The sequence below is a fragment of the Podarcis bocagei genome (assembly GCF_964188305.1).
Source record: "Podarcis bocagei genome assembly, chromosome: 10".
NCBI classification, from domain to species: domain Eukaryota; kingdom Metazoa; phylum Chordata; class Lepidosauria; order Squamata; family Lacertidae; genus Podarcis; species Podarcis bocagei.
The window spans coordinates 21,768,657-21,785,270 of NC_138135.1; the positions used below are offsets into that span (position 1 = coordinate 21,768,657).

Consider the following 16,614-nt stretch of genomic DNA (forward strand, 5'->3'; position numbering starts at 1 on the left):
TGCAGAAGAGATTCTGCTCCGCATCGCTGTAAGCCCGTCAGGGTTTGTGCTACATCAGAACAAGTGTCTGATCAAGTGTTCTCATAATGCAAGTAAATAGTTATAAAAACAGGTTGGCTATGGAAACGGGCTTTGTTTTCATCCCTAATAAGCAAATAAATTGAAGTTAGATCTTCTGCTGTCTGCCCATAATGACATTGCTAATAAGCATTGTCCGAAGCACTGCTCTGCTTGATGATATGCATTTGGCAGACACAAATTGGAATGCGGTGAAGACTGTGACAGTTCAGAACAGGTTCCATTACAAAGCATTGGCTTTCGTTCACTTGACAAGCCATGGAGCTCTGGCGAGATGGAGGAGGCATCTGCGCTGAACAGGCATTTTCCTTAGCTGATCAGCCAGATGGCATGTTTGCAACAGATCTGGATACAGCAGATGACTCTCTTAGCAATCTGAGGATCTTGGAGAAGCAGGGTGGTGTGTGTGTGTGTGTGTGTGTGTGTGTGTGTGTGTTTGCAAGCAGCGAAGCTGATCCTCAGCACAGCAGGTGGCAGGCCATCAGTGAAAAAGGACAAGGTGAAAATAGGGTTCATTGGGTCAGGGTCATTATACAGCAAGCATATCAGGTTTGCTGACACATGCGAGGCACAGACAAGGGAAGGCAATATGGGATAGGACAAGGAGGAGAAGAAGAGGAGTTTGGATCACTACCCGAAGGAGTCTCAAAGCGGCTAACATTCTCCTTTCCCTTCCTCCCCCACAACAAACACTCTGTGAGGTGAGTGGGGCTGAGAGACTTCAGAGAAGTGTGACTAGCCCAAGGTCACCCAGCAGCTGCATGTGGAGGAGCGGGGAAACGAACCCAGTTCACCAGATTACGAGACTACCGCTCTTAACCACTACACCACACTGGCTCTCCACACTGGAGAGGAGGATGCAGGGCCTGGGATGGAGGAGAGGAAACAGGAGTGAGGGGGAAAGGGGAGAAACACAAATAGTTTTGTGTGCTGCCGCCATTCAGCTTCCTGTGGCGGCCCCTCCCTACAACTGCTGCCGCAGGGATTTCTGAGGGAGCATCTTGCCCTGAGGAGAGAAGCAGAAACAACTTCAGGAGTCAGGCTCCCTGCTGCCTTATATAAAGTTTAAAAAGAAAAGATGCTCATTGTAAGGAACTTACGCAAAGTGTCTTGTGAGTTCTGCCTAAAAAGTGGTATATAAATATCTGGAATGAATGAAAAATGGTGCCTTGTAGGAAGGGTATTGTGTGCCTTGTGGTGCTGGTGGGGTTGTCAAGAGAAACTGAAGTTTTTAAATCTTGTCTCACTGCAATTTATATTATGGTTAGGTATTTGGGATTTTTTAAAAATATAAGTTCAGAATTTGAGTCACTGAAATTCAACAAGACCGAGTTCAAATTGCACATATAAACCACACTATTTGAATTTAGTCTTTGGATTGAATTAAATATTGGTGTGTTATAATTGTGCAGGCAGTAGGATGCGCACTGTTGTTTTTTTATTTGGAATGCTGAATTTTCTTCAGGTTTTTAATCATATACAAAAATGGCTTCACAGATATAAATTAGCTTGCTTTTCACTATTATTGCTTTTACTGACAGATGAAAGTTCTCAAGGTTACTACCAGGGCAAGCCTATATTTGCCTAAGCTGTTGCAAATTAGACTGAAGTGATGCAAAGCTTCTGAGGAATGGTTCAGCTAGATAAGGATTATAGAATCCGTTACTTCTGGTTAAACAGTTACATTCAAAGTTTTAAATTTTAGTTTCATTTTCTTTCCTTTCCTTTTCCTTCCTTCCTTCCTTTCTCACTCAAACTCTGGCCATTGCTGATTCACATAGATGTGAAGAAGTGGTTTTAGACCAGTGAGGGCTGTGGATTGAATCCAATGTAATCCAATCCATAATTGGAGTAGACCCATTGGAATAATGGACACGATTTAGGTTTATTCATTTCAATGGGTGTACTATGAATAGAGTAGATACATCTCTATCATTTTCCCCACAAAGGTCTGCCTCAAGTAACAATTTCAGTAGTCTATATTTCTCATTTTTCCAACCTTAAATTCAGTTCTCTACATTGCTGCATATAATAAAAATTAAATTAAAATAAAATTAAATTAAATGTGTGTACCTGCTATACCTGCAGGCCTCAGGTTGTTGTTATTTTTTAAAAAGATCCTCATGAAAATTCACCAGCATTTTAGTGCAAATTTCACTGAATAAATACATTTTTGCATGTGGTTTTGACTAATGTACACATTCTCTGCTGATAATTTCACCTAAAATAATGCACTTTTGGATGTTATTTTCATGAATATATTTATTTTTATGCACATCTCTAATATATGCATTTTTTTAAATTTTGAAGGATGGCTGTGTTTTAGTTCTCATGTTATTTTGGAAAGTGCAGATTCAATAGATTCACCCTTAGATGCAAACTGGATCCAATTTCACCCTCCTCCCTAGCCCCCCTTATTTTCACTGGCTCACTCCTTGGTTCATGCTCACCTTGAACATAAGAAACTGTTTGGACAAAGCAAAGCAAAGCAAAGCAAAACAGCTTGATAGGAATCCTATGAGAATTCCCCATGTCATGTGATCTGCCTTCCCCTCTGCCATCCCTTGCCCTTCAGAGCCATGGAAAGCAAAGGACCTTGGGATGCGGAATCCAGTGGGATTATGGTTGTGCCAGTGGTAGAAGAAAAGCCAGAAGAGAGGAAGGATGAGCTTGAGGACAGAGGACAGTGGACCAACAAAGTGGAGTTTCTACTGTCTGTGGCTGGAGAGATCATTGGTCTGGGCAATGTATGGAGATTCCCTTATCTCTGCTACAAGAACGGAGGTGGTAAGTGCACAGCACCCATAATTTTTCTAGTGCCCTTTATTTCATTGTAGCCGTTGGTCATCAGGAAACAATTAAAAAATAATCGTAACAGCGCATTTTAAGCTCGCAATACAGCAAGCCATATGCAATATGCAGACTAAACATAAAACTCACTATAAAATTTATGACGTGCAATGAAGAAACTAATTAAAAATATATCAGATTAAAAAAATCATTAGATAAGATGGTCCCCTTAGCACCTGCTAATCATATTTTGTGCAGCAGATTTATTGCAAAGAGGACTATTTTATGAGCTAGATATTTGTCACAAAGTAGATAACAGATTTCCACAGTCTTGCACAAGACAGTTTTTTTAAAAAAACCTGTGCAATCATTTTTGTGTGTCAAAGAACTGTGAGCTCGGTTCACCCCCTCCCCAGTGGTGGCACCAGAATTTTTTTGGGGGGAGGAGGACACACATAAGGGGTATAGTATATCTCTAGGTGGATGAGTTGTGTCCCACATGATCACTGAAAAAACATAGCAGTATATGTTATTGACAGGAGTCCAGCAAAGGGGAGGGGCCAGTGGGAGAGGTGAGCTCCTTCTTTGGGTGGGTGCTTGCCTTCCTTGCCCCCTGTTGAGAGAGGGGGGGAAGTAGCTGGGGTTATTTTAGAACAGAGAAGAGGTAGTCAGCATAAGGATTCCACTTCCTCACTGCTTCTCTGCTCTAGTTTGTCAATGTCCTCCATTTTGTAAAAACAAAAAATGGTGATGGAACTGTAATACAGTCGTACCTTGGAAGTTGAACGGAATCTGTTCCGGAAGTCCTTTTGACTTCCAAAATATTCAGAAACCAAAGCGCGGCTTCTGATTGGCTGCAGGAAGCCCTGTCAGATTCCCAAAAATGTTCATAAACCGGAACACTCACTTCCAGATTTGTGGTGTTTGGGATCCAAAACGTTTGAGAACTAAGCTGTTTGAAAACCAGGGTACGACTCTTAATGTGCATTTGTGGAGGCAGCTATTTTGCAAGATCATTAATCCAGCCCTGTGAAAATATCACTTCCCCCTCTTTTTAACAAAGGTGTTAATAATGAATTTGCTTCAGCTTCTCTCCCTGCTCTCTTTCCCCACAGGTGCCTTCTTCATCCCATACCTCATATTCCTCTTTGCTTGTGGGATCCCAGTATTCTTGCTGGAGACAGCCCTTGGGCAGTATACCGGTCAGGGTGGGATCACTGCCTGGAGACGGATCTGCCCTATCTTTGAAGGCAAGTTGGTAGTACAAGGGAAGTCCTGGTAGCTTTCTGCCAAACACGCACTGTACTTTTTGATCTAATTCCCTCTGAGCTCCCCTGCTACAGGGCATGGCATAGAGCCAGCTGCCGTTGTACCTGTTCAGAACTGCAGTCTAAGTCAAAAGGGCGAGTCATTCTGAAGTGTAGATACTGGAGGCAGAGCTGGTTCTCAATACAGAGTCAAAAGGTGGTGGCAAAGGAGCAGCCAGAAGCAGAACAAGTTTAAAACTGCGGAGCCCCTGCCAAGGCAGGTGTGAAAGGGCATATATTCAGAGGAGGAAGAAGCGGTGGCAGCAACAAGGAACCACAAGTCTGCAAGTCTTTCTGCGTTTAAGATAAAAACGTGAGCTCCCTGTTTGCAGCAACAGTGAGGAGTTGAAGGGCGAGGTGATTTCCTGCAAGGCGTTGTTTATGCCAGGAGTGGCAGTTTACGCTGCAGAGATACAAACTGATCCTGTACAACAGGGAACCTCATGTATAGGATTGTACATGAGGCCCTCCAGGTCTCTCTGCCCGGCCCTAGGAACTCTCCACAGGCCACACCCCTCATGGCCATTGCTTCACCCCCAAGTGGTTTTGCCTGCCTGGAATGTGTCCCTGAATTCTAGTAATGTTTCTTGCTTGCCTGGATGGAGGATAGAGGTGTGTGTGTGTGTGTGTGTGTGTGTGTGTGTGTGTGTGTATGTGTGTACTAACTTACTGTCTCTGAAAACTTTTACACATCACTTGGGAAGACAGGCGAACTAATACTAGCATACTGGAAGAAGCCTCACCAGTGTTCAAACAATGATTCTTCAACATCAACTTCGTTGGACTGGTCATGTTGTGCGGTTGCCTGATTATCGTCTTCCAAAGCAACTACTCTATTCCAGACTTAAAAATGGAAAGCGTAATGCTGGTGGTCAACAAAAGAGGTTTAAAGACTCTCTCAAGGCAGATTTTTAAAAATGTAGTATAAACACCAACAATTGGGAAACACTTGCCTGCGAGCACTCCAATTGGAGAACAGCCTTTACCAAAGGTGTAATGGGCTTTGAAGACACTCGAACTCAGGACGCAAGGGAGAAACGTGCTAAGAGGAAGGCACACTTGGCAAATCCACACCGTGATCAACTCCCACCTGGGAACTAATGTCCCCACTGTAGAAGGATGTGTGGATCCAGAATTGGCCTCCACAGTCACTTACGGACTCATTGTTAAAACCATGTTTATGGAAGACAATCTTACTCGGCTACGAGTGATCGCCAAAGAAGAAGAAGACTCTACAAATATGAAATTTGTATCCATTGCCCTGCCCACTGTGAAGCAATGGTTCTGCCCTCCACAGGCAGGTGGATCTCACCTGCCTTCAGACCAGAGTGGGAAACTAGTGACCTTCTGGACATTGCTGGACCCCGTCAGCCCCTGTGAGCACAGCCTGGGATGATGGCAGTGACATCTGGAGATCCACAGCTTCCCCACCTCTGCTTCTGGCCAGTCTCTGAACTATGTTCGGTCCTATCAGTAACTGAAAACCTAGGTCTTTTTCAATCACAGCTTGGCAGGAAATTGTGGCCCTTTTTTGTCTGTTTTTAACCATCACCTTTATCTCTCTCTGCCACTCAGGAATCGGCTATGCTTCCCAAGTCATCGAATCGTTCCTGAATGTCTACTACATCATCATATTGGCTTGGGCCCTGTTCTACCTATTTAACTCCTTCGCTGCTGTTCTACCCTGGGCCAGCTGCAGTAATACCTGGAACACAGGTATAACTCTGGCAAGATGCCACCTCCTGCATGGCTTTCTGAAGAAATGGAACTGTAGTTCTTCTTACTTTGCTACATAGGTTCAGGCGCAAGATACGTTGGCACACAAAATTAAAAATGCAAATCCTTTTTCTCACCCCCTTGCTGGTGAAAATATAATAAGCAATTGACAATTTAAAGTAGCAAAAAAATTGGCATTTGAATATTGTCACTTCTGATGTGACATTTGTGTCCATTTATTCCTTTGCGTACACTGACTGGTTAGACCTATGTAGGACATTACTGGCAGATGATAACATACACTGGGTTGTATCCAATGCTACTCAGAATAGACTTATGGAAATTAATGAACATGGCTAATTTAGGCCCACTAATTTCAATGGGTCTGTTCTGAGTTAGGACTTAGATGGGCAGGTGAATGAACCCCAGATGTTGTGGTTGATACTATTGGAAGAATTCAAAGGCTATCCCAAATCTGTTGGCTGAGGTTTCTCCATCATTCTCGGCCTAAGGTTAGGGATGGCTCTGGACCAAGGCAACCTAGCGCTTGTGATACGTCTTTGTCTTGTCTTTGAGAAGATTTGATACTGCCTATTTTCTCTCTGAGCCCAATCAAGATGATAGAGATGTGGAGTGTACCTTTATTTTATTTTATTTATTTTAAAAAGACCTCATGATGTCTTGGAAAGAAAAACCCTTGTGTGAAGAGCTTCCTTACAAGGTTGTGGCTGTTTTAATCTCATGAGTGCAACTCCCAGAGAGTGGTTTTTGTTTTTGTTTTGCTTTTGGGGGTGTGGGGGGGGGGAAAGAGAGAGGAAATACTCACTGCACATTCTTCTCTTTGCTTTCCTCCTTAGATATGTTGTAGTCAATTCTGTTCTGAGTAAAAAAAAAAAAGTCTAGTTCTTTTCCCTTAAAGCCTTTGTGTGCCTGGCTGGTTCCTGGCTTTGTGGACAGCCTTTCTGTGAGCTGAACATGACCTTCTGAACTCATGACTGAAAGGATAAGAATGTTGTACCACTGACCTCCTCACATGGCAATAAACACTGCAAACCCCCCTGCCTGCCTCTCTCTTTCAAGTCGCTGAAGAGACCAGAGTCTCATGCAGTGGGGCTGTGAACTGCACCTTTGTACAGTCAGCCTTTGCTTTATTTCATTTTATTCAGAATCCACAGGGCCCCGGAGAAGCAAAGCCAGAGGTTCCACCTGGCCTCTGAATGCCTCTTGCCTTCTGTTACAGTCTTTTGCCTCTTTCTCTGCAGGCGGAACGAGTGTATCCACGTTACAAATCGCCATTTTCCTTTTACTCATACCAGGCATTTAATTTTTAATGACATCTTAAGGCTCTGATCCCTGTTCCCAGTCTGGAGGTGGCCTTCCCTTCACAAATTTCCATGTAAGGGCACCCAAGCCACAAGTTAACAGTATATCCAGCGCACATCTGAATAGCATGTTGTTGTTGTTTAGTCATTTAGTCGTGTCCGACTCTTTGTGACCCCATGGACCAGAGCACGCCAGGCACTCCTGTCTTCCACTGTCTCCCACAGTTTGGTCAAACTCATGCTGGTAGCATCGAGAACACTATCCAACCATCTCGTCCTCTGTCACCCCCTTCTCCTTGTGCCCTCCATCTTTCCCAACAGCAGGGTCTCTTCCAGGGAGTCGTCTCTTCTCATGAGGTGGCCAAAGTATTGGAGCCTCAGCTTCATGATCTGTCCTTCCAGTGAGCACTCAGGGCTGATTTCCAAATAATAACGGGAACTGTGGTTTGTTAACGGTGCTGGGGAATGGCATCTCTGTGAAGGGGAAACTATAGTTCCCAGAATTCTTTGAGGGAGGGTAGTCATGTGCTTTAAACTTGCTTTAAATGTGTGATGTGGATCTGCCCATAGTTTGTTAATTTTAGACTCTTCATGGTCCTCCCTGGGATGGGGGGGCAAGTGCGGATCATCTCTTTATAAATGGCCATGGGTAAAACATCACTTACTTTAAAATGGAGTAAGCCAGCCCTGCTGCATTTGGGGTCCTTCATGCTCACGGCGCTGTGGTCTAAACCACTGAGCCTCTTGGGCTTGCCGATCAGAAGGTCGGCAGTTTGAATCCCCATGACGGAGTGAGCTCCCGTTGCTCTGTCCCTGCTCCTGCCAACCTAGCAGTTCGAAAGCACGCCAATGCAAGTAGATAAATAGGTACCACTGCAGCGGGAAGGTAAACAGCGTTTCCATGTGCTCTGGTTTCCGTCACGGTGTTCCGTTGCACCAGAAGTGGTTTAGTCAAGCTGGCCACATGACCCGGAAAGCTGTCTGTGGACAAACACCGGCTCCCTTGGCCTGAAAGTGAGATGAGTGCACAACCCCATAGTCGCCTTTGACAGGACTTAACCGTCCAGGGGTCCTTTACCTTTACCTTTTCCTGTTGGAAGCAGTATGCCTCTGAATATCTGAACGGTCGCTGGGATTGGAGTGGAGAGTGTGATGTGAAACTCAAGACCTTCTTTGCAGATTTTCCGTGGGCTTCTGGTTTGCCACTGAGAGAAGAGGGTGATGGACTAGGCTGGATTTTGGCTTGGCTCAGCAGGGCTATTATTATTATTATTATTATTATTATTATTATTATTATTATTCCACCCATTTGACTGGATTGCCCCAGCCACTCTGGGCAGCTCCCAACAAAATATTAAAAACAAAACAAAACACCAAACTTTCCTGTAAAACTGAAGTTCTTATCCCACCCTGGGGGCATCACCAAAAAAGAGGACCCATATTTGATTTTTAGATTTATATAAATCTGAAGATTTATATACATAGAGGCAATTTCAAAATTATCACTATCACTTAAAAATGAATACAACACACCCAATGCTTTTGGGGGTAATTTTTTTTTAAAAAAGAGGTGCTGGTATTCCTTTCTTGATGTGTGTGCCAGCACACAATGGCTGCCAAGGGCAACAAAGAAAGAGGTGATGGTCTTCTGTGCTGATTTGTACCACCACAAAACCCCCCAAACACTGCATGAATTTCCCACAATATTGGGAAAGAAATGACCAAGTGTCTTGGGCGGCTGCTCGGTCTGCTGTCCAGGCACTAAGTGTTGATGGGCAATGTCAAAGTCCTGACTGCTCTCTCTTCTTGTGGTTCTTCTGCCTCTTTAGCATGGACAACTCTTCAGATAGAGAGAGGGCTCCTTCAAACAGAGATCTGCCCTTTCTAAAGTAAGACACAGAGCCGCCCTATGAGTGTGTGTGTGTGTGTGTGTGTGTGTGTGTGTGTGTAGGGGGCGGTATTGACACCTGCCCCACAGTCTTGCCTTGATGGCACCACTGCAAGAAAGGTTCAGTCCTGCTTCTCCAAATGACTGAGAAGCGAGGATGTTTTCTTGTGAATGTCTTTCCTTCCAAAAATATGATGATGATGATGATGATTGCTTTATGCTCAACATTTGCTAATTCCTGCTCCTTTTCTTGCATTTCCTCTTGGACTTTCATTACTCATTTAAAATACATTGTTAGCTTCTATCGCCACCACTGCTAGATGCTCTGCGACTTGCTTCCCTCTCTAGGAATTTCACCAATAAACTCTCACACAGCCCCTCCCCACCATTTGTAAGTGAGGGTGGACTTGGATGAATGCAAAGCGATGACAGAAGGCGAGTGTGTGGGGGAAAGGAGGAGGGGAAACGGGAGTTTGTATCTGTGTTGCTCAGTAATAACCTGCATACCACAAACATCTGGATCCTGTATAAATAAGGAGCTGCCATTTCCTTCTGAAACTCTGGGGAGGGGAGGGTTCCGGTTAAAGTCTGGCCAGAATGTTGTTGGAGCACTGCAGACTCTCACCCAACCGCTTTCCCCTTTTCCACAGCTCTTTGTGTGGACTTTCTGAACAGCTCGAGTTTGGAGGACAATATCATGCCACTTAACGCCACCTCTCCAGCCACTGAGTTCTGGGAGTATGTATTCAGATTTTTCTGATTCCTTCCCCCCGACCCTATAATTTAAAGGCAGGAGACTTTTGAATTTGGCCTCTGTAATGTTCCAGCAAAAGGAAGTTACAAGGAGCATGCACAGAAGACCCAGGCATAGGGGAACCGCATGAGTTTATTGACAGAGGCACGGGAAAAAAGTCAGGGATTGAACAAGGATGTGAACATTTGTACGCCTCAAATTCTGTGCAAGATAAAAAGGCTAAATGTCCACTGTCCAAAGGAGGGGAAACCATGCAATGTGATGAGCAGGGAGGGGAAGTCTGTGGAAAGAAGGCGATGGCCATTGCTCAAGGTAATAAGATAAATTGAAACCAAGTACAAAGATCAAAGGTAGAAGATAGAAGATAGAAGGCTGCTTGCCTTCTATCACTGTGCCATTGAGAGCGTGCTCACTTATGGCTTATGTGTGTGGTACGGAAGCTGTACTACCCGGGACAGGTTGGGGTTGTGCAGAGTTGTTAAGGCGGCAGAGAGCATTGTTGGCTGCCCACTCTCCACCTTAGAGCAGATTTATGCCACAAGGTGCCATAGGAAGGCACTGGACATAGTAAAAGATCCATCACATCCTGGTCACTGTCTCTTCGAGCTCCTGCCGTCGGGACGGAGATACAGGACGATGAAGACAAGAACGAGCCGTCTTAAGAACAGCTTCTTCTCCAGAGCGATCTCGGCCCTGAATGGGAAGCCCGGACTTTGAAAGTCATCTAATCTCCCTTGCTGTATTATACTGTATTGTTTAATTAGTGTTTTTATGGAGCAGTCAAGTAATTTCGTTGTCCCCGAAGGGGGCAATGACAATAAAGATATTATTATTATTATTATTATTATTATTATTATTATTATTATTATTATTATTATTATCAAATGGAGGAAGATGAAGGAAAGTCATTTAGCATCGGCACTGTAAGTGATGGGTTCTAAAGGAAACCGACTATATGGGGGTCTAAGTCAAAATAATCAGGAAGGGGCTGGAGTTGGCTAATAGTGAAATGTCAGGCTTGGGACATCACCCTGTATCTCGTCTTTTAATCCACCCTGGCAGGAGGAGAGTCTTGGGAATAACAGACGGGATACATAATCTGGGCAACGTGAGGTGGGAACTGGCTCTCTGTCTCCTGCTGGCCTGGATCATCTGCTACTTCTGCATCTGGAAAGGAGTCAAGTCCACTGGCAAAGTAGGAGCAACCGTGTGCTTGTCATTTCCTAAAATATATTGATCTGATCTGCCAGGTTCCCTGTGTCAAAGAAGGAGCAGAAAGGAAGAGGGAGGAGACCCAAGGGTTCCTTCCTTCCTTCCTTCCTTCCTTCCTTCCTTCCTTCCTTCCTTCCTTCCTTCCTTCCTTCCTTCCTTCCTTCCTTCCTTCCTCTCTCTCCTTCTCTCTCTCTCCGATATTTTTTTTATTAGTTTTCAGTTACAATAATCCAATAATAGCCTCATCATGCATAGCTGTCAACTTCCCCCTTTTCTTGCGAGAATTCTGTTTGGAATAAGGGAATTTACCTTAAAAATAGGGGAAAGTTGCCAGCTATGTCATTATAACAATGCCAAATTATAATACAATTACTAAAACCAAAGGTTCAGATGCCAAATTATGTAATTTAGGCGGCCCCCCATGCTAGAATTGATGGTTTGATTATTTACTTTATTTCAGTGTTCCAAAATCTTATTAACTTCAATTACACTCCAGTCAAAATTGCAATCCCTTATACAACAACTGCAATATTAACAACTTCTATTCATATAGACACATTAAATGATTTATAAATCAACAGGTGAAGCATTCAAATGATATCCTTGTTCTTCCTGTGTGTGGCAATTATTCTGTCCACGATGTTTCTTTCTGTCCCGGTTGTTGTTGTTATTCTCCTTTATTCCTTGGGTGGAGCTAATATCCCATTGTTGTTTCAGAAGTTCTCCATTGCTCTGTCCCGTGCTTGATTGTTCTGCAACTTCAACAGCAGCTGCAAAACCCACAGTGTCCCAGTAAATAACCTGTTTTCGCCATTTCCCCCCTCTCAGCCTGGGAAGGAGAGTGATCTGCAAATAACTCAGTAATGACCCAACCAACTCCTTGGCAAGCTCACAGATTCCTTTCATCCCTCCGTTCAGCCGAAGATAAACTCGAGGGTCAATTTCAGGTAGCATCACCTGCCGTGTGGTGTTGTTATGGCAAGGTGTATTCCAGCATCCTTGGCTCACAGCATGCTCATGTTGGAGGCAGGGAAATGTGCAGTGCTCTGTCACCCAAAGATGCTGGGTAATTTCACACATAATATTAGTTCACGTGTTATGCTAAGCCATGGTTTAGTGCAAATGTGTGGGCTCTGGAAGAGGAGATGGCAGGTGCTTTGCTTCTGCCTGGTGGTTCTGCTACAGAGCTGAGCTAAGCCATGGGTTGGTTTAGAGTGTTGCCTGAACCCAGGCTTGTGATTTAGCTCTCTCTAGACTAACAAGGTTTGTCTGATGGATTATGTCTTGTAATCTGAAACCATGAGCTGTGATTAATGCCATGCAGTGAAGCAAAGCAGCTGAATGACTGAGGAAAAGCAAAGCAGCCACCTTCTCCTGATTCAGAAACCTATGCATATTCACACTAAACCATGGCTTGGCTTAGCGTGATATGTGAACATACTTACTAGGCTTGAGTTGATTGGCAGTTCTGACTGCCAATGAGACATCCCTAAATGTCACCTGCTTTTAACAGCAGCAACAATAGTTTTTCTTTTTTAAAAAAGTTTTTGCTCAGCCCAGGATAAAATAATCTGTTTTAGCACCTTTAAAATGCCCAGTGAATTTAATTGTTTCATTGTTATAATATTCCCATAATATTGCTGTAACCGTCATACCTTCCTTCAGGGTTATGTCTGTTTAAGTACCTAGTACTAACCTAATTATTTCTATATTTCCCCTGCATGGGTTGATTGTGTCTTGGATCTTAGTATTCCTGTATGTTGTAAATAAGCTCCACTTTTCTACAATGTTGTTCTCAGATTACCTTCCTTCTCTAACCCCGATCACAGTCCTAAGTTCAGGAGGACTTTGTCTCTACATCTCCATTCTGCTTGCCTGCAGGTGGTCTACTTCACTGCCACATTTCCTTACCTGATGTTGATTGTTCTGCTGGTTCGAGGAGTGACTCTTCCTGGTGCAACCGAAGGGATTCTGTTCTATTTGAAGCCAGACATTTCAAGACTAGCAGATCCCCAGGTGAGTTTATGAATGATTCTGATCTGATGGTTAGATTTGGTGGCTAGAAATCACAAGATCTGATTTTTCTCCTCCATACCTACCTAAAGATCTAAGAACATGATTAAACCAGTAGAATAAAATGTCCATGCAAAGATAAAAGATTACATATTAAAGAGGATGAGGGAAATCTGTCAGTTTCTCTCAGTTTCTCATTTTTCTCGATCTTAAGTTCATATTTCTGCATCAGTTTGGATATATATTTATTTTTTAAAAAGAATCCTCATGGACAAAAATATCTAGGTCACACAGGGTAACCTTGCTCCCTCTAAAGCAGTTTTTAGCATTCCACCTTAAAGGCAACAGCCCTTTCTAAAGGGCAGCAGAAGTTTACTCTAGCACGAGGACTGCGGTTTGCCAGAATATTTTAAAATATGGATATGTTAGGCCATTGGCACTTAAGGCACAGCAAATGCGGCCGCTCCTATTAAATATTCAATACCTGACAGATGGCTTCACCGAGCCCTAAGTGAAAATGATTAAGAAAGAGAAAGATAATGTCTCTTCTAATTTACTGGGATCTGGCTTGAGTTTCTCATGGATAACGTCAGAATTTCCCCAGAGAGGCCAGAGTTTCTAGCCAAAGAAAAACCCCTGAAAAAAATCACATAGTTATCATCTCAACTGCAAGCAGTCAGGAATATTGGAAATATGGGAACTATTTCTGCATAGTTTGTGGTTCAACAATTATGAACAGGGTAGCTGGGTGCTTTATTTTCTTTTACAGTGGACAGTCCTCTATTTGAAAGGCTGTTGGGTCCAAGACTGGTTTAAAGATAACATTCAGACTGAGCAGTTAACATTCATTTTTTTTTAATAAAATTTTTATTGGTTTTACAATTTTTTATACACAATACAAACAAATAAAAAGACAAACAAACATGTAGAATTTCGTATCCTTTTTTTCATAAACCTCGCTTCTCGGACTCCCCCAAACCTCCCCTTTCTGCATCCAAAATTTCAAAATTGTTTCAGCAAATCCTAAATTTAATCTTATCATGTATATTCCTTCATTATTCTTTTCTTTAACTTGATCTTTTATCGCTGTAATCTCCTTATCTTTCTAAAGAACCTCAACATTTTAACATTCATCAACTTTATAATATTTCTTAAGATAGAATTTAAATTTCTTCCAATCTTCTTCCGCTGTCTCTTTCCCCTGGTCACGGATTCTGCCAGTCATTTCAGCCAATGTCATATAGTCCATCACCTTCATCTGCCATTCTTCCAGAGTGGGTAGGTCTTGTGTCTTCCAATACTTTGTGATGAGTATTCTTGCCGCTGTTGTAGCATACATAAAAAATGTTCTATCTTTCTTTGACACCAATTGGCAGGCAATGCCCAAGAGAAAGGCCTCTGGTTTCTTAGGGAAGGTACATTTAAGTACCTTTTTCATTTCATTATATATCATTTCCCAGAAAGCCTTAATCTTCGGGCACGTCCACCAAAGGTGATAAAAGGTACCTTCAGTTTCTTTACATTTCCAACACTTATTGTCAGGCAAATGGTAAATTTTTGCTAGCTTGACTGGGGTCATGTACCACCTATAAATCATTTTCATAATATTTTCCTTTAAAGCATTACATGCCGTAAATTTTATACCGGTGTTCCACAACCATTCCCAGTCAGCAAACATAATATTATGACCAATGTCCTGTGCCCACTTAATCATAGCTGATTTAACTATTTCATCTTGAGCAGTAAGTTACCTGGCAGGGGAGACACCTTGATCATGAGCAGTTAACATTCAGACTGAGCAGGCAAAGAGGCCGCCATTTTCTCACTGTAGTGAGATGTGTTGCATTGCTATTGAAATTATAGTAATTGGGTTGTGATCAACTAAGTCCTACTCAGAGTAGACCCACTGAAATAAATGCACCTAAGTGATTCAGGGCAATTGATTTCAATGGTTCTACTCTGAGTAGGACCAGCAAATATTATGCAAATATTATGAAATTCTTCTGCACTACTATTTTTTTGGGGGAGTGGATTTTCTCTATTTTTGTGGTTCACAAATGAGATGCTTCTTTGTGATTATACCTGCTGGTACAGAGTACCGTATTTTTCACCCTATAGGACACAATTTTCCCCTGCAAAAATGAAGGGGAAATGTGGGTGCGTCCTATGGGGCGAATGCAGGCTTTCGCTGAAGCCTGGAGAGCGAGAGCGGTAGGTGCGCACCGACCCCTCTTGCTCTCCAGGCTTGGCGGACCTCTCCTCAAGCAGCGGGAACGCTCCCGCTGCTTGGGGAGAGTTGCTGGCATCCCGAAGCCTGCGCGCGCTGATCTCAGCGCGTCCAGGCTTCGCGGATCTCTCCTCAAGCAGTGGGAACGCTCCCGCTGCTTGGCGAGAGTTGCCGGCATCCCGAAGCCTGCGCGCGCTGATCTCAGCGCGTCCAGGCTTCGCGGACCTCTCCTCAAGCAGCGGGAACGCTCCCGCTGCTTGGGGAGAGTTGCCGGCATCCCGAAGCCTGCGCGCGCTGATCTCAGCGCGTCCAGGCTTCGCGGATCTCTCCCCAAGCAGCGGGAACGCTCCCGCTGCTTGGGGAGAGTTGCCGGCATCCCGAAGCCTGCGCGCGCTGATCTCAGCGCGTCCAGGCTTCACGGATGTCTCCTCAAGCAGCGGGAGCCACCGCTGGGCTCCCACGGCTTGCAGAGAGCTGCCTGTTATGGGGCTGGGGTCGGGGGAAGCTCGGGCTGCCCCAGCCCCGCGCCTGGGGGGAAAATATTTTTTTCCCCTTTATTTCCCCCCCAAAAAAACTAGGTGCGCCTTATGGGACGGTGCGTCCTATAGGGCGAAAAATACGGTACCACCCACTTTTGTAGCCTTTTACCGTGTAGGTAAAGATATGAGCACTGGCATCTCATTATTTTTTACCAAAAAATAATAATAATCACTGTACAGTACAAGTGGCTACTCTAAATATGAAACTAGTGATGGGCTGTCCATTCCTGCTACAGGTTTATGCCCCATTGCCATTTTTTTTTAAAAAAGATGGTGGTTTGTGTCCTTTGTTTCTAAAGACATTTCTACCATGCTTTTTGGTCACACGGGCTACCCATACATTGCTTACATGTTGGGTGGTGATGGTGTGAGAATTGTCTGAAGCTCTCCTGTTGGCACCATGGTCACATGACTGCTTGATCCCATGCAGATAATCAGTCACATTGCCAAGGTTGGGCAGGCAGCTCCACCCAACCCCACATGCCACTGCGGATAACTTACCGGTATATCTTTAGCAATAGAAAATAAACAATAATAAAACCAAGGCAAGCTGAAAATGCAACCCAGAAAGCAGATTAAACAAATAGTTTCAGCAGCCAAGAAATGAACGGAGAGCACAAGCAACCAAATAATGCTCAAAGCCAGGCAGTCAACAAATCAGTAAATGGGCACAACTAAAACATAAATATATCAGACATGCTTCATAAATATGGTAGTATTAGCAATTGTAGTGATTATTAGCCAGCAATGCAAAACATTTCGTAGAAA

General features: G+C 43.7%; 1 protein-coding gene across 1 annotated transcript in view; it reads left to right on the forward strand.

Moving 5' to 3' along the window:
• Positions 1 to 16,614, forward strand: part of SLC6A12 (solute carrier family 6 member 12) — a 47,568-nt gene that overhangs the window by 5,443 nt on the left and 25,511 nt on the right. Inside the window, exons 2-7 of the mRNA XM_081210592.1 lie at positions 2,654 to 2,865; positions 3,984 to 4,118; positions 5,751 to 5,891; positions 9,752 to 9,839; positions 10,918 to 11,050; positions 12,949 to 13,083. Coding sequence (XP_081066718.1) covers positions 2,658 to 2,865; positions 3,984 to 4,118; positions 5,751 to 5,891; positions 9,752 to 9,839; positions 10,918 to 11,050; positions 12,949 to 13,083 — 840 coding nt within the window. The 5' untranslated portion in view covers positions 2,654 to 2,657. The remainder of the gene's footprint in view (positions 1 to 2,653; positions 2,866 to 3,983; positions 4,119 to 5,750; positions 5,892 to 9,751; positions 9,840 to 10,917; positions 11,051 to 12,948; positions 13,084 to 16,614) is intronic.